Genomic DNA, 18,766 nt, shown 5'->3' on the forward strand with positions numbered 1-18,766 from the left:
GAACGGTCTTATTCTTTTCAGTTTCCACATGGAGTAGAACATCTTTTTGGTTGTGTTGTTCGCGTGAGTCTCAAGTGTTAGGTGTCGGTTGATAGTGACTCCAAGGATTTTTAAAGTTTCTGAGATTGGCAGATTTAGTTTAGGTGTGTTGATGGCGCTAAATGTTTTCGTGTTGTATTGGGAGGTAAGTATGAGGTATTGAGTTTTTTCTGTGTTTAATTTCAGTCGAAATGCATCTGCCCAGGTGTTCATGATGTGTAGACTTTGGTTGATTTCGGTGGAGATTTCTTTAATGTCTTGCTTGAAAAGAATATATATTGTTACATCATCAGCGTATATGTGTGGGTTAAGGTTATGGTTTGATAGAAGTTTTGCCAAGGGGATCATCATTAGATTGAAAATAGTTGGTGAGAGGGGGGATCCTTGTGGTACTCCACTATCAGGGGTCCATGCGTCGGACGTAGTTGAATTTGATGTGACCTGGTATGAGCGCAAGGTTAGGAACCCCTTGAACCAGTTTAGGACATTGCCTATGTGTAATAGGATTTCATGGTCAACCATATCAAAGGCACTTGACATGTCAAATTGTAGGAGGAGTATGTTGGTGCCGATTGCAATCATTTGTTTAAATTTGGTCATTAGGGTAATTAATATTGTTTCCGTGCTGTGATTTGTTCGAAATCCTGATTGGGCATCATGCAGTATTGAGAACTTGTCGAGATAGTTTGTGAGTTGTTTGGTTACCATTCCTTCGGTTATTTTGGTTATTAGAGGTATAGATGCTACTGGTCTGTAGTTAGTTATTTCGCTTGCGTTTTTGTTAGTGTCTTTGGGTATTGGGGTGAGTAAAATTTTTCCTTTTTCTTTTGGGAAAAGTCCGTTTTGTAGCATGAAGTTCACGTGGTTTGTTAGGTCTATTATGAATTGCTGAGGAGCTGATTTCATGAGGTTGTTTGGGCAGATATCTAGTTTGCATTGGGATTTGGCGAATCTTTTGAGTGTTTTAGAGATGAGGTCTTCTGATATTAATTCGAATTCGGTCCAGATCCTGTCTGCTGGGTATATTCCATCTTCTGGGTCTAGACAGTTTAGGAGTGTGGCGTATTCAATAGGGCTGGCGGGTGTTTTAAGTCGTAGTTGTATAATTATCTCCTTGAAGTATTTCGCGAGGTCGTTGACCCCTGGTGTATCTTTGCTGTTGTTTGTAACTTGTGTGGTGTCTAACAATTTATCTACTAGGAAGAAGAGTTTGTGTGTGTCTTTGTAGTTTGGTCCAATCATCGTTTTGTAGTGTAGTCTTTTAGTCTGTTTTATGGTGTATTTGTATTTCCTCTGAAGTAATTTCCAGGCATTCAATGTGTGTTCATCTTTCTTTTTGTTCCATGCGCGTTCTAGTCTTCTGACTTGTGTTTTGAGTTCTTTCAGCTCTTCAGTGAACCATGGATTAGATTTTTTTCTATGTGATTTTCTGGTTTGGATTGGGGCAATTGTGTCTAGTGTTGTCTTACATATATCGTCCCATTCTTGGAGGAATTGAATGGTGTCTGCATTTGTGACCATTCATTTTGGTAGACCTGTTGCCAGAATATTGTGGGTCTATTTTTCCTCTCGTGGTGTATGTTGTTCGTTCGTGTTTGTTGACTGCGTTTCTGTGTATTTTTCGCCAGTGGAGGGAGACATATGCTTTATGGTGGTCTGTCCATGGTGTGGGTGTCCATCTTGTGTCTGTAAGCAGGAGAGTTGAGTCTGGGTCGAATTTGTGTGTAATGATGTCTAGTGTGTGTCCTTTTTCGTGTGTTGGTTGAGTATTAGGTGCGTGTAAGTCCCAGAGTTTTAGGAATTCTTTGCATTCTTGTGTGCCTGTTGAGGTGTCGTCTTCGAGGTGTAGGTTGATGTCTCCTATTATGAGGATGTTTGAGGCAGAGACACATGTGTTTGCAATGAAGTCCATGAGTTGTGTTTGGGAGTCTTTCCATTTTCCTGGTGGTCTGTAGAATAGGATTGTATTGAGGTGTCCTTGTAGGTTCGGATGATTGATTCTTGTCGAGGCGATTTCGAGTTGTGGTGAGGTGGATTCACCAGTGGTTGTGATGGTGAACTCGGATTTGCATATTATGGCTATTCCACCACCTCTTTTTCCATTTCTTGTCCAATGGGTGATTTTGTATTCTGGTGGGCATGACTCTTTGATGGCGGGGTCTGTGGGGCTGTGAAACCATGTTTCCGTGACGAATAGAAGGTCTAGGTTCTCTGTGGTAATCCAGTCTAGTATGTCTACTGAGTTGCTTACTGCTGATCTAGCGTTGATGTATCCTATTCGGATTGAGCGGTATGGTTCTGTGGGGAGGTTAGGTGTGTTTATTTTTATTAGTTGTCTATTTCCTCGGTGGTTGAATTTGTTGTTGTTGGTTTTCTTCTCTTTCTGTTGGTGGTGTTCGTGTGCGGAGACTTTGCCTTTTGGTTGGTTATTGTATTTTTGGTCTGGTGAGTTGTTAATAGGTTGTACATATAGTTGGTGTATTGTGGTTGGGTTGCTGTTGATGTTGGGGGTGGTCCATGTGTGGTGGATTATGGGAATGAGATAAATTATTATCAGTAGCTTATTGGTGTTCATGTTGGATATATGTGGACAGTGCTCGTGGGAGTGTGGGTAGTGTTGGTGGTTTCAGTGGTGTTTGTGGGCAGTGCTCGTGGGAGTGTAGGTAGTGTTGGTGGTTTCAGTAGTGTTTGTGGGCAGTGTTCGTGGAAGTGTTGGACAGTGTTGGTGATATCTAAAGCATTTACCGGGAGTCTTTCACACACGTTATGGAGCCTATAAAGCAGTTAAAGCATTTGGATGTAGCATTTATAACATTTAGAGCATTTGTAGAGAGTCTTTCAGCATGCAGCTAGCATTTAAAGTACATAGCACATTTAGTCATTTAAAGGGAGTCTTTCAGACATGCTATAAGCATATTAAGCAATTAAAGCTTTAGATGAAGCTTTTAGAGCATTTATAACATTTGAGAAGAGTCTTACAGCATGCAGCAAGCAGAAATTCGGGATAAAGCAATCGGTTTATTTAAGTTAGGTATTGCTCACGAGTCTTCCATAAGTAGAGGCTGATGTTCTGGTCAGAGCGTCCGCCAGTCAGGTTTGTGTGTGTCGGCTGTCCCCTGTTGCTATGTTGATCTGGACTCTGGGGTTTTTGTTTTTTTTTGCGTGTGTTCCGGTTGGCTTGCTCTTCAGTTGGGTTCGCCGACATCCCTCGGTCTCCAGTCCAGTGTGGCTTCACTCCGGTAGGCAGTGACAGCACCGGCCGTCCTTCGTGCGGATCAGCCGCTCTCCTCGCATGCACCTCGCCGGGATCAGCCGCTCTCCTCGCGTGCACCTTTCCAGGGAGACCGCTCAAATACCAGCAGTCCCTCTCTCTTAGCCTCAATCGGGGGCTGAGTGCCTCTGGGTCTTTTCGTGTATCGGGAAAAGACCACGAGGGAGATCTGCAGGGCTGGGACCGGTTCCAGCGGCAGCCGCCTGCCAGGCTGTTTCGCGGCACCTCCTGCTCGTTGATCAGGGCCTCCCTGTCTCCCGCGGTCTCTCCCTCTGCACTGCCAGTGAGTTCCCCAGTTGAGCGGGTGGGGGCTAAGTCTCACGGTTTGGTCCCTCTCAGTGCCGCGCTCCTGTGCCGATCAGCTGTTCGGGTATGATGAGTCGGGAGGAAAACTTCGTCCACTCTTTGTCCCTCAGTGTCTCGCTCAGTTAACTGGCTTAGCGACAACTTGTTGAATAACAAGGGGGGAAAGAAAAAAAAAACTCTCTCACCGGGGGAGTTGGACTCGTCCGGTCTGGACTCGTCGTGGCCACTCGGTAAGCCGATGGCCGCGGCCTATCCGGGTCGCTCTCTGGCGCTGGGGTTCAGTGCTAGAGCTCGCGCTGGAAAAAGCTGTCCAATATGTTAAAAAAAAAACTTTTTAAATGAAGGCAGGGAGAAACAGAACTTATCTGTTTGGGCATGTTAGAATCCAGTGCTGAGTTTGAATCTGGCTGCTGTTGTAGACTCTATTGTGATAGTGCATATATTGTGGTTTAAAATCAGCGTTCCATTGTTATTCCCTACGTGGGGCCACATTTCACCATACTGGCATTCTCAAGGGAACATATCTGTAAAGCTAAATCATATCAACAAAGGCACTTACATCAATTTAAATGAAATAATGATAGTAAATCTAAAGATATTTTAAATTTGAAACACTAGCGCTTTAAAATCATTGACGGTCTTACGGGGAGCGAAACTGTCACAAGCACTTCCCTGCCTTCATTTAAAAAACATTATATAAACAATTTCTAACATTCTTATAGAGACAAGAGGCGGGAAGATAGGCTCAGTGCAATAATGCTCATGGGTTATTGAGCTGTAAGCTGTTATCACAAGTAATGGCAATTGAGCACTATAACAAACACTGAGCACTGCATAATAAAAAATATATATATTATATACAGGCAAGATATAAGAACATGGAGTCATAAAAATTATATGCTGGTGAGAAGTTAAATAGAATATTACATTTTAACTGCCAGACCCTCGACCATTCTTCTAACTTTTGGAGATCCCTTCTCATTGTTTCTACTCCCTCCAGGATGTCCACTCTATTGGCTATCTTTGTGTCATCCGCAAAAAGGCAAACCTTTCCCTCCAACCCTTCAGCAATATCTCTCACAAATATATTAAATAGAATTGGCCCCAGCACCAACTCCTGAGGAACTCCATTTCTCACCTTTCTTTCCTCAAAGCGGATTCCAAAATGAGGACTACGAGCTAAAAGGCCAGTGTAAGAAGATCCCAACTGTTCATTGGTACTATCCTTTTAGGTGTGCTAATATACAACTCTTCTTATAAATGAAACAGCTTGATCCACTGCAGAAGACTCCAGTAGACCTGGGAAATTTTTATCATTTTCATGGCCCTTAAGATTTCTCCTTTCAGTTTTGCCCACTGCTTTTTTACTTCTCCAGATGGTCCCATCCAACTAACAACCGCTGGAAGTATTTCCATCATATTGGCAAACATGTATTTATGATTGTATAATATACAGACCTCCTTCATAGGCAGAAGACATTAACAGAAATTAAATTGAATGCATTCACTATATTGCTATGTAAGAAGTACTGCTGTTACGTGATTTCAATAAGCCAGATGTTGACTGGGGCATCCCTGCTGCTGTTTCATCAAAGGAGATTCTGGATTCTGTTCAGGGAGAACTATTCTGGCAACTGGTAATGGAATCCATATAGGAGGGAGGCATACTGGCTGTAGGGTTTTCAAAAGGGTGAAGTATTTCTAATGTTATAGTGAGTGATCATCTGGCATCCAGTGATCAGTGGTTGGTGTGGGACAGTATTAGTTTACACGTGGAAAGGGTGCATTGAAAAGTGAGTGTTATAGATGGATAGTCTATGTAAGTTTGGCAATTACCACAGGATGCCTGAGCATGTCCCGTGGTATGCCATTTTAGGCTGCATTAGACATGCCTAATGCAGCTTAGTAAAAGTGCCCCTAAGACACTTAAACAGAGTGTGTTAATTAAATCTCCTAATGGCTACTTGGAAAGACATCACATAGCTGTTGGGCAGTGAGTCCCAGAAAACTGATAAACTACCTTTGCAGGGAAAGGGGAATTTCTCCCAGGTATGAATAATGCTTTATTTAAGAGATGGGCACAGCAGGATATACAGTAGAGGTGCTGGAGAATTTGAAGGGAGAGGAAGGGCAATTGATGAGCTCCCGATTCTTCGAGAAAAGGTGAGGAGGGTGTTTGGAGATCACATGGTATACATTCAAATTGAGCGTTATATTTGGAAATTGGATGGCTTATCAGTCTCAGCTCCTCTGGGTTAGAAACTATGGGCTCCTTTTACTAAGTGGTGGTAATCCCAATGCGGGTTTACCGCTCGCTAAACAGGAAGTACCGCTGGGCTACCGCAGCAGCCTGGTGAGACTTCCCACCCCTAGCGCACCATCATTTCTGCACTACAAAAATATATTTATTTTTGTAGCGCTGGAGTGTACCTGGCAATAATCGGGCAGTGCCACGTGCTGCCTGGTTACCGCCGGGTTAGCACGGGAGCCCTTACCACCACCTTAATGGGTGGTGGTAAGGGCTCCCCCCCGCCCCCCACCCCCCCCCCCCCCCCCCCCCCCCCCCCGCACAGCTTGGTAAAAGGGGCCCTATGTGCCTTCTTAGAGGAAGAGTCCCTGAGATGAATATTAGTTATAAAGCTCCATAAGCAGCTGTGGGAGAAGAGTAAACGGGAAGAGATCAGGGACCTAAAAGAAAAATGGGTGAGGGGTATGGGGGTCCTCATTGGAGCCCTAAAGCTTCTACCTTCACTAGTTCATATACCCACAATAGCACCAGGAGTGTGAATGTTAGTTTTGCATTATACATCAGTTGTATCACAGATTCAAGAGGAGATGCTGTAGGAAATATGCCTGAAGGATGATGGAACCCTAATACATACTCTCTGGGTTTGCCCAAGAATATTAAGATTTTGGCAAGAATTGCTATAATATCAGGCTTATTTTTGAAAGAGAAGGACGCCCATCTTTCGACACAAATCGGAAGATGGGCGTCCTTCTCACAGGGTCGCCCAAATTGGCATAATGGAAAGCTGATTTTGGGTGTCCCCAACTGCTTCCCATCGCGGGGATGACCAAAGTTCCCGGGGGCGTGTTGGAGGCATAGCGAAGGCAGGACTGGGGTGTGCCTAACACATGGGCGTCCTCAACCCATAATGGAAAAAAAAGGGCGTCCCTGACGAAAACTTGGATGACTTTACTTGGTCCATTTTTTTCACAACCAAGCCTCAAAGAGGTGCCTGAACTGACCAGATGACCACCGGAGGGAATTGGGGATGACCTCCCCTTACTCCCCCAGTAGTCACCAACCCCCTCCCACCCAAAAAAAATTAAAAACATTTTTTCCAGCCTCTATGCCACCCTCAAATGTCATACCCAGCTCCATGACAGCAGTATGCAGGTCCCTGGAGCAGTTTTTACTGGGTACTGCAGTGCACTTCAGGCAGGCGGACCCAGGTCCATCCCCGCTACCTGTTACACTTGTGGTGGTAAATGTAAGCCCTCCAAAATCCACCAGAAACCCACTGTACCCACATCTAGGTGCCCCCCTTCATCCCTAAGGGCTATGGTACTTGACTGTATTAAATTGCAATCTTTTGTCTGATTTTTATTTTTATGTAAGGACACCTGATCTACTACGGTCTCTTTTGCAACATCACTATGGGGATACCCTATCTTCCCTGTTTTGGTGATATCTTTAAAAGATACTTTATTCTGAACCATGCGCTTTTGAGTGACTGTTGACCTTCCCCCAGTCTCTAATTTAAAAGCTGCTCTATCTCCTTTTTAAATGCCGATGCCAGCAACCTAGTCCCACCCTGGATAAGGTGGAGCCCATACTTTCGGAATAGGCTCCCCCTTCCCCAGAATGTTGCCCAGTTCCTAACAAATCTAAAACCCTCCTCCTGCACCATTGTCTCATCCACGCATTGAGACTCTGGAGCTCTGCCTGTCTCTTGGGCCCTGCACATGGAATGGGTGGCACTTCAGAAAACGCTATCCTAGAGGTTCTGAATTTGAGCTTTCTACCTAAGAGCCTAAATTTGGTTTTCAGATCCTCACTCTCACATTTTCCTATGTCATTGGTACCCACATGTACCAAGACAGCTGACTCCTCCCCAGCACTGTCTAAAATCCTATCTAGGTGATTGCATGAGGTCTGCCACCTTCGCACCAGGCAAGCAAGTTACCAGATGATCCTCACGTCCACCAGCCACCCAGCTATCTACATGCCTAATAATGCCTTTGTATCAGTCCATGGTCCGACCGCTCCTTGAATATTGTGTTCAATCCTGGCCGCCACATCTCAAAAAAATATAGTGGAATTAGAAAAGGTACAGAGAAGGGTAACGAAAATGATAAAGGGAATGGGATGACTTCCCTATGAGGAAAGGCTGAAGCGTCTATGGCTCTTCAGCTTGAAGAAGAGACGGCTGAGGGGAGATATGATAGTGGTCTATAAAATAATGAGTGGACTGGAATGGGTAGACGTAAACCGTTTGTTTACTCTTTCCAAAAATGCTAGGACTATGGGGCATGCGGTGAAGCTACAAAGTAGTAATTTAATACAAATCGGTGAAAGTTTTTCTTCACTCAACGTGTAATTAAACTCTGGATTCATTGCCAGAGAATGTGGCAAAGGTGGTTAGATTAGCGGGGTTTAAAAAGGGTCTTGACAGCTTCCTAAAGGAAAAGTCCATAGACCATTATTAAATTGACTTCGGAAAATCCACTGCTTATTTCTGGGATAAGCAACATAAAATATATTGAGCTTTTCTGGGATCTTGCCAGGTATTTGTGGCCTGGATTGGCCACTGTTGGAAACAGGATGCTAGGCTTGATGGACCTTTGGTCTGTCCCAGTATGGCAATACTTATGTACTTAACACTCTCTATCAAACGCCTTCTCAGCATCAAAGCTTACCAACAAAGAAGGCAACTTCAATCTTTCCACTGTTTCCATAGATGTAAATAACATCCATATGTTTCTAGCAATCGTGTGGCCCCCGTGCAAACCCCACCTGTGATTCAGTAACTATGAATGGTAAAATGTTGGCCAGAATTTTGGCAAACTTGGTTTCAACGTTCAACAAGGAAAGTGGCCTGTAAGAAGTAGTTGTGGTACTGTTGAAGCCTGGGAAAGTCCCAACTGGGTCTTTCCCAGGCTTCAACAGTACCACAATCTGGGCTTGGCATAAAGAATCTGGTAACTCACAAGTCTGTACAAAGTTTGTGAACAAAGATTGCAAAGTTGGTACATGAAAGGACTCAACAGCTTGTAAATCTGCAGGCGAAAGCCATCGGGACCCGGAGCTTTATATAAGGCTCCTTGTTGAAGTGCCAAGGCCACCTCATCTTCCTGTACTGGAGCATTAGCTTTCTTCAAAGAATCATTGGATACTATTGGCAAAGTCCTACCATCCAAATAGAGAGCACCAGCCATAACATCTGTGGCTGGATTGGAATAAAGGCCTCAATAGTAGTTATGAAAAATGGCTACAATTTCCTTATCTGTATGGACCAAATGACCATCCCCTCTCATCTACCGGTAGAATATGTCTTGAACCCCTATGCTGTCGAATAAGATTAGCCAACAGTTTCACATGCCTATTTTCATGTAGATAAAGCTGCATAGACTTAATGGTATGAGCAGGAAGAAGTTCATTGAAAGCAGCCTGAGTTGCCAATAGATGGCTCTGTTGTGACGAGGTCCGATAATGTCCATATTTAATACGCACCATAGTGATCTGAAGTTCGAGGCGTAGTATTTCCCAATCACGTGCCTTCTTTTCAAAACTAGTATACAATATGATAGCACCTCTTAGTACTGCTTTTGCTGCTGGGTCATCTTGGTGAACAGCATTATATTGTTGATAGTCACCCCACTGATGCAAAAGATATTCCTGAAATTCCACATCCCAGTATAGGCATATAGGAATCTGCCACTACCTAGATTTTTTTCCCAAGCTGCCCTGCTCCAGAAAACACCAGATCAAGGCATGGTCGAATGCACTATAAGGTCCTATTCCTGCATCCTGCACCATAGAAAAAAGACTCTAGGACAACAATCAATAATCAGTTCTGGACTGAGATCCATGAGCTCTCGATAGATGGATGCAGTCTTTATTTATTTATTTGTTTGTTGCATTTGTATCCCACATTTTCCCACCTATTTGCAGGCTCATTGTGGCTTACATAATACCATGATGGCGATCGCCAATTCCAGTAAGAGAAATACAGAGTGGTCAAGCATTAATGATCATAGATGACAGAGTATATAAGTATTCAAGGAGAGAGAGTTAAGTTTAGTCCAGTTCTGGTAGTAGTAGTTTCGATTGTGTTGGAGAATTCAGGTGTTTAGGTTGGATCATTCTGGTATGCCTTTGTGAACAGGTTGGTTTTTAGCAATTTCTGGAAGTTTGTTAGGTTGTGCATTGTTTTCATGACATTTGGAAGTGCATTCCATATTTGCGCGCTTATGTAAGAGAAGCTGGATGCATATGTTGTTTTATATTTTAGTCCTTTGCAGCTGGGGTAGTGAAGATTTAGATATGTGCGTGCAGACCTTTTTGTGTTTCTGGTTGGTAGGTCTATAAATTCTGCCATGTAGACTGGGGCCTTGCCGTGAATGATTTTATGAATCAGGGTGCAGATTTTGAACGCAATTCGCTCTTTGATTGGGAACCAATGTAGGCTTTTCTCATAAGGGCTTTATACTTTCGTATTTCGTTTTGCCAAATATGAGTCTCGCTGCGGTGTTTTAGGCAGTTTGGAGTTTCTTTATGATTTGCTCTTTGCATCCAGCATAAATTGCATTGCAGTAGTCTAGGTGACTCAGAATCATTGATTGTACCAGGCTGCGGAATATTTCCCTCGGGAAGAAAGGTTTTACTCGTTTAAGTTTCCACACTGAGTGAAACATTTTCTTTGTTGTATTTTTCGCTTGGCTCTCTAGCGTGAGATTTCGGTCGATTGTAACTCCAAGAATTTTCAGGCTGTCTGAAACAGGAAGGGTGTAGTCTGGGGTGTTTATATGTGTGGGTTTTTTCGTGTTGTGTGGTGATGAGAGGATGAGGCAGTGTGTTTTTTTTGCGTAGAGTTTTAATTGAAATGTGTACGCTATGAGCTCATGATTTGGAGGCTAAGTTTGATTTCGTTTGTGATTTCTGTTAGGTCACGTTTAAACAGGATGTATATTTTGACATCATCTGCGTAGATGTAGGGGTTGAGGCCTTGGTTGGATAAGGATTTGGCTAGTGGGGCCATCATTAGGTTGAAAAGGGTCGGTGATAGCGGTGATCCTTGGGGTACTCCACATTCTGGTTTCCATGGTAGTGATGTTTTCGAGTTTGCTATCACTTGGTATGTTCTTGTGGTTAGGAAACCATTGATCCAACTGAGTATGCTTCCACTGATACCGAAGTATTCTAGTATGTTTAGTAGTATTTTATGGTTAACCATGTCGAACGCACTCGACATGTCAAATTGAAGGAGAAGTACACTTTTGCCATTTGCAATTTCTTGTTTGAATTTGGTTAGGAGAGTGATTAGTACTAATTCGGTGCTGTGGTTGGAGCGGAATCCTGATTGTGATTCGTGTAATATTGAGAATTTGTTCAGGTAGTCAGTAAGTTGCTTGGTTACCATGCTTTTCAGTAGTTTGACTACCAGGGGGATAGATGCTACCGGGCAGTAGTTGGTAATATCATTTGCTTTTTTTCTTTGAGTCTTTAGGTATTGGGGTGAGTAGTATATTGGCTTTGTCCTTAGGAAAGAGTCCATGTTGTAGCAAGTAGTTTAGGTGTGAGGTGAGGTCTGCTATGAAGCACTGCTGTGCGGATTTTATTAGTTTGTTGGGACATATGTCCAGTTTACAGTGGGATTTGGCGAATCTGTTAATAGCTTGGGTGACAGTTTCAGCGTTGAGGAGTGTGAAGTTTGTCCACATATGGTTTGCTGGGTACTCACCTAGGATTGGGTCCAGACAGTCAGTGAATTTTTCAATGTCACTGGTGTTCAGTGGTAGCGTATTGCGTAGGCTTACAATTTTCTCGTTAAAGTATTTGGCAAGTTTGTCTGCCGATGGGGTGTCTGTGTTGGTTGTTGTAAACGGTGTGGTATCTAGTAATTTGTTGACGAGTTGGTAGAGTTTATGGGTGTCTTTGTAGTCTGGACATATTTTGGTTTTGTAATAAGACCTTTTGGTTTGCCTTATTGCGTACTTGTATTTCCTTTGCATTTGTTTCCATGCGTTGTGTGTGTGTTCATCCGTTATTTTTATCCATGCTTGTTCAAGCCTCCGAACTTGTGTTTTTAGTTTTTTCAGTTCTTCGTTATACCATGATATCGAGTTGTGTCTTCGTGAGGTTCTTGTTTGTAGTGGTGCTATTTCGTCTAATATGCTTCTGCACCTGTTGTCCCAATCTAGGAGATTTATAGTAACATAGTAGATGAGGCAGAAAAAGACCTCCACGATCCATCCAGTCTGCCCAACAAGATAACTAAAATGTGCTACTTTTTATGTATACCTTACCTTGATTTGTAACTGTCTTTTTCAGGGCACAGACCATATAAGTCTGCCCAGCACTAACCCCACCTCCCAACCACCAGCCCCGCCTCTGCCATCCAATCTCCGCTAAGCTCCTGAGGATCCCTTCCTTCCGAACAGGATTCCTTTATGTTTATCCCACGCATGTTTGAATTCTGTTACAGTTTTCATCTCCACCACCTCCCGTGGGAGGGCATTCCAAGCATCCACCACTCTCTCCGTGAAAAAAGCGCCAGCGAAATAGCTCGCCGGCCATCTTCGTGGCCAGTGCCGCAAGTGGGCGGAGCCAACCGTATTTTCGAAAAAGGCGAGAGTAGTGGATGAGAGTAGTGGATGCTTGGAATGCCCTCCCGTGAGAGGTGGTGGAAATGAAAACAGTAACGGAATTCAAACATGCGTGGGATAAGCATAAAGGAATCCTGTGCCGAAGGAATGGATCCTCAGGAGCTTAGTCAAGATCGGGAGGCGGGGCTGGTGGTAGGGAGGCGGGGATAGTGCTGGGAAGACTTATACGGTCTGTGCCAGAGCCAGTGGTGGGAAGCGGGACTGGTGGTTGGGAGGAGGGGATAGTGCTGGGCAGACTTGTACGGTCTGTGCCAGAGCCGGTGGTTGGGAGGCGGGGCTGGTGGTTGGGAGGTGAGGATAGAGCTGGGCAAACTTATACGGTCTGTGCCAGAGCCAGTGGTTGGGAGGCGGGGATAGTGCTGGGCAGACTTATACGGTCTGTGCCCTGAAGAGCACAGGTACAAATCAAAGTAGGGTATACACAAAAAGTAGCACATATGAGTTATCTTGTTGGGCAGACTGGATGGACCGTGCAGGTCTTTTTCTGCCGTCATCTACTTTGTTACTATGTTACATCTTTTTCTTTGCTAATACGGTTGGGCCCGGCCAAATGTCAGATTTTGTCGGGTTTGAGATGGCCGGCATCAGTTTTCGGCCATAATGGAAAATAATGCCGGCGATCTAAAACCCGGTGAAATCCAAGGCATTTGGTCATTGGAGGAGCCAGCATTTGTAGTGCACTGGCCCCCCTCACAAGCTTCCAGGTGCATAGCTCCCTTCCCTTGGTTGTTTAGCCCCCCAAATCCCCCCCAAAACCCACTGCCCACAGCTCTACACCATTACCATAGCCCTTAGAGGTGAATGGGGGCACCTACATGTGGGTACAGTGGGTTTTGGGTGGGTTTTGGAGGGCTCCCATTTACCAACGCAAGTGTAGCAGGTAGGTACTGCTATCAGGGAGCTGGGTATGACATTTGAGGCTGGCATAGAGGCAGGCAAAAAAGTTTGTTTTTTTTTTTGTTTGTTTTTGTTTTGGGTGGGAGGGGGTTGGTGACCACTGGAGGAGTAAGGGGAGGTCATCCCCGATTCCCTATGGTGGTCTTTTGGTCAGTTGGGGCACCTTTTTGAAGCTTGGTCGTGAAAAAAAAAGGACCAAGTACAGCCGGCGAAATGCTCGTCAAGCCTGGCTTTTTTTTTCCATTATCAGGCGAAGCCAGCCATCTCGAGAGCAAGCCCCAGTCCCGCCCCCATCCCGCCTTCACTACCCTACCGACACACCCTCTTGATGTTTCACTGGCTCTGCGACGGAAAGCAGTTGAACCCGGCCAAAATTGGCTTTCGATAATACCGATTTGGCCGGGTTCAGGAGATCGCCGGCCATCTCCCGATTTGTGTCGGAAGATGGCCGGGGATCTCTTTCGAAAATGAGCTGGAGTGTATCAAGTCCGTTTGTGCTATCCATTCATTCTTGTAAATCTGTTGCCAAAATATTACCTGGTCTACTTGGCCTCTCGTGGTGTAGGTTGTGCGTTCTTGTTTATGGTTAGAGCCTTTTTTTGCCATTGTAGGGATAAGTTTAATTTGTGGTGGTCAGACCATGGTATACTTGACCATTTTGTGTCTGATAATATTAGGTTCTGGTCTGTAGATAGTTTGTTTGTGATGAGGTCGAGTGTGTTCCCTCTGACATGGGTTGCTTGCATATTTGGCCAAGTAAGGTCCCATAGTTGGAGGAATTCCTTGCATTCTCGTGCATTAGTGGAGTTTGGGTCTTCTAGGTGTAAGTTTACGTCCCCTAATATAATTATATTGGAGTTAGATACACAGGTGTTTGATATGAAATCCATGAGGTGTGATTGGCATTCGTGCCAGTTACCTGGTGGTCTGTAAAACAAGACGCAGTTAAGGTGGTCAAGCAAGGTTGTATTGTGGATTCTGACTGCGGCGATTTCAAGTTAGGGTGTTATGGACTTGTCTATGATTGCTACGGTGAAGTGGGATCTATGGATTAGTGCTATGCCTCCGCCTCGTTTTTTCCTTTCTAGTTCAGTGAGTAATTTTGTAACCTGGGGAGCATAGATCTAGGATTATGGGGTCCTTTTAATCATGAATCCAGATTTCACTGATGAATAGTAGGTCTAAGTTTTCTGAAGTGATCCAGTCTGTTATTGTTGTTGCTTTGTTAATTACTGATCTGGCATTTATGTATCCCACTTGAATTATTTGGTACGGGTCATTGAAGTTCGGGTTTATGTTGATTTTTGTTAGTTGTCTATTCTCCTGTAGAGTGGGTTTGTTGTGTCCTTTCTTTCCTTTGTGCTGATTGTGTCCACGTCTTGGAGATCTTCCATTGTTTTGGTTGTTGTTAGTTTGGTGAGGTGTGTTGTGTCTGGACAGTTTATTGAAGTTGAGTATTGTGGGTATGATGTTGGTCTCTGTAAGAGGGGTGGTTAGTGTATGGTGGATCAGGGATAGGGAGTAGATTATCAGGAACAGATTGGTGGTATTCATTGTGGTGCTGGTTCATTTTGGGCTGATGGTGAGCAGGTTGAATGGTTGAAAATAACTAGTTTACTCACAGTTAGACGTGTAGATATTTTTTCCCTGGTTCTGATAGTTAACATTGTTTCAGTATTTGGGGGTAGAAGTCTGATGAAGAAGTGGGTTTTCTGTGTGGCAGAAGGCAGTCCAGAAGTGAATGTGGGGAAGCAAACTGGATGGTAATGAGCTGCTCTTACTCCCGCAGCTGGGCTACACGTGGTTCATCCGTTGCGGTGCTGCAATACTCCAGGGTAACGTGGAGGGGCATAATCGAACGAAAACGTCTATCTCCATGGGCGTTTATCTCTGAGAACGGGTCCGTGAAGGGGTGGACCGAACCGTATTTTCGAAAAAAATAGACGTCCATGTTTTATTCGACAATTTGTGAGCTGGGCGTTTTTGTTTTTCAGCGATAATGGGAAATGAAAGCGCCCAGCTCAAAAACGAATAAAACCAAGGCATTTGTTCGTGGGAGGGGCCAGGATTCGTAGTGCACTGGTCCCCCTCACATGCCAGGACACCAACCGGGCACCCTAGGGGGCACTTTTACAAAACAAAAAAAAAGGTAAAAGAGCTCCCAGGTGCATAGCACCCTTCCCTTGTGTGTTGAGCCCCCCAAATCCCCCTCAAAACCCACTGCCCACAAGTCTACACCATTACTATAGCCCTAAGGGGTGAAGGGGGGCACCTACATGTGGGTACAGTGGGTTTGGGGGGGTTGGGCGACTAAGCATTAAGCAGCACAATTGTAACAGGTAGGGGGGGTGGGCCTGGGTCCACCTGCCTGAAGTCCACTGCACCCCCTAACAACTGCTCCAGGGACCTGCATACTGCTGCCAGGGAGGTGGGTATGACATTTGAGGGTGAAAATAAAAAGTTGTGAAACATCATTTTTTGTGGTGGGAGGGGGTTAGTGAGCACTGGGGGAGTCAGGGGAGGTCATCCCCGATTCCCTCTGGTGGTAATCTGGTCATTTAGGGCACTTTTTGGGGCCTTATTCGTGAAAAAACAGGGTCCAGGAAAAGTGCCCTAAATTCTAGCTACAAACACATACTTTTTTTCCATTATCGGCGAAAGGCGCCCATCTCTGTTCGGGTGATAGCCATGCCCCAGTCCTGCCTTCACCATGCCTCCGACACGCCCCCGTCAACTTTGTACGCTTCCGTGATGGAGTGCAGTTGAAAACATCCAAGTTCGGCTTTCGATTATACCGCGTTATTCGTTTTTGTGAGATAAACGTCCATCTCCCGATTTAGGTCAGAACTTGGGTGTTTTTCTCGTTCGATTATAAGCAGGATAGTAACATAGTAGATGACGGCAGAAAAAGACCTGCACGGTCCATCCAGTCAGCCCAACAAGATAAACTCATATGTGCTAGTTTTTGTGTATACCTTACCTATGATTTGTACCTGTCTTTTTCAGGGCACAGACCTTATAAGTCTGCCCAGTACAATCCCGCCTCCCAACCACCAGCCCCGCCTACCACCACCGGCTCTGGCACAGACCGTATAAGTCTGCCCAGCACTATCCCCGCCTCCCAACCACCAGCCCCGGCTGGTGTGGTCTAAACCCCGATCCCTGAGATCTTGGTGGAGGGTGGTCCATTCACTGCAGCTTCGCCTACTCCTGTTCTCCTGGGTGTATTGTTTGCCAAATATCCAAAATGTCCAGGTTAAAACAGAGATAAGGGATGCCCCTAGAAGTGTTTAGATGTTCTCCATCTAAGCTTGGTGACATTTCTAAAGCAGGGTCATCAACTAAGTTAACATCCCCCCCTATAGTGATTAGAATGTCAGGGCAGCGTAAAAGAGCATGGACCAGTCAGGAAAGAAAGTGATGATCGTAAACAATGGGAGCATAAACATTGCAAATATGGAACTGTTGTTTATTCAAAGTCACTCGAGTAATTAGAAATCACCCCGAAGGTGCCTTCCAACTCTCATGTACTACTACATCTAATGATTTATGAAAAAGAATCAGGATCCTTTTCTTTATGTTGAGACTGAGCAGCTAGTCACAGAAACAGATTTTAAAAATTGCTCTGTTCCTGGTGCAATATGTAAGTTCCACTTTGATGGTCAGTATTGTCGGGGAGACAATTCTAGGGGGGATTTCAGAGGTCAGGGCCCAGGAGCTCTCCTCACAGACACCCACTTGCTAGCTCAGCATCATGTGATATCTTAATGTATTTAGTTCAATAAAATTATATTTTACGCTTTTTAATTAGTTTGAGAGTGAAAGCCACTGTTGTAAAGAGATTCAAGCGATATATGAATATCACAATTTTCCATCTCTTGTAGAGAAATCCTCAAAACCTGAACTTGCTTGAAATTATGTCAGATGTATTTAATTAAGGTATCCACTTTCTTTTCAGAACCAGATGTATCTCTGAAGTTCCCACCACCAACGGATTTAGGTGAGCACTCACATGTACAGAGAATATACAGACTGCTACCCAGGACTCTACCATAAGAACAACTCCTCATATGTAGGCAATACTGAAGAAATATGAATGCATTTTCTTCTATATCATAACTTGAAATCAGTATTGTCTCCTGTGGGAAGTTCAATAATTGGTCCTGTCTGTTCTACACCAAGTATCAGTCTGTTTCAAATAATAGGAAAACATTGTTATTCTTGTACTAAATTTCTGAAATTACTTTATTAATATGCTGTAAAAGCTGGGGCTTCTGCTCCTACGAATGACATTTTAGAGATAATCCACAAAGGTGGAAGAAGCCAACCACAGTCTTCAAAGGGATCAATCACATGTTTATTTGCTGACAAACTAAACCCAACATGGGCCGTGTTTCGGCACCCTTGCCTTCTGCAGGGGTTCTTAACGCATAAAAAGAATACAACAAATTAAAACAATAATTATGACAAAAAATATAATTATGACAAAAATCATTAAAATATACCATAAAGAATAAAAGAGAGGATAAAAAAATATAATAATGAAACATATACAGTAATAAAAATGAGGAATGAAACATATGTATGCACAAAAAACTAACATACTACTACTACTACTACTACTACTACTATTTAGCATTTCTATAGCGCTACAAGGCGTACGCAGCGCTGCACAATCACAGAAGAAAGACAGTCCCTGCTCAAAGAGCTTACAATCTAATAGACAAAAATAATAAAGTAAGCAAATCAATTAATGTGTAGAGGAAAGAGGAGAGGAGGGTAGGTACAAGCGAGAGGTACAAGTGGTTACAAGTCAAAAGCAATGTTAAAGAGGTGGGCTTATAAAGTCAGTGAGGTGACCATAAATATAGATACTAAATAACATCAAAGGCTAAAAAGCTAAAACAGAGAAAAAATGTATGTGTAAGCACAGAGAAATTTTTACAATACTTAAAACACATAACAAGTCTCAGGGTGTACAGATCAATGTATGTATGTATAAATTGGAAGTTACATTCAGGATACTGACTCATATTGTAAAACTGAACACCATATAAGCAAACTCAACTTTTAGTTACATGTCACTTATTTTAAAATCCACAGTGCAAATAAATTACAAACTTAACTAAATATGATCACCATGGGCAGGTTCTATATATGGTGCCTAAAATTAATGTGTGTTAAGCAATAACACCTAAACATACTGGGCCAGACCAATGGTCCATCTAGCCCAGTATCCTGTTTTCCAAACAGTGACCAAGCCAAATCACAAGTACCTGGCAGAAACCCAAATCGTGGCAACACTCCATATTACAAATCCCAAGGCAAGCAGTTTCTTCCCATATCTGTCTCAATAGCAGA

General features: G+C 43.8%; 1 protein-coding gene across 1 annotated transcript in view; it reads left to right on the plus strand.

Annotated features, from left to right (window-relative positions):
- The window catches only part of LOC115475651, a 451,633-nt gene that overhangs the window by 321,422 nt on the left and 111,445 nt on the right, over positions 1 to 18,766 (plus strand). The window contains exon 18 of the mRNA XM_030211552.1: positions 17,364 to 17,405. Coding sequence (XP_030067412.1) covers positions 17,364 to 17,405 — 42 coding nt within the window. The remainder of the gene's footprint in view (positions 1 to 17,363; positions 17,406 to 18,766) is intronic.

The sequence above is a fragment of the Microcaecilia unicolor genome, chromosome 8 (assembly GCF_901765095.1).
Source record: "Microcaecilia unicolor chromosome 8, aMicUni1.1, whole genome shotgun sequence".
Classification (NCBI taxonomy): domain Eukaryota; kingdom Metazoa; phylum Chordata; class Amphibia; order Gymnophiona; family Siphonopidae; genus Microcaecilia; species Microcaecilia unicolor.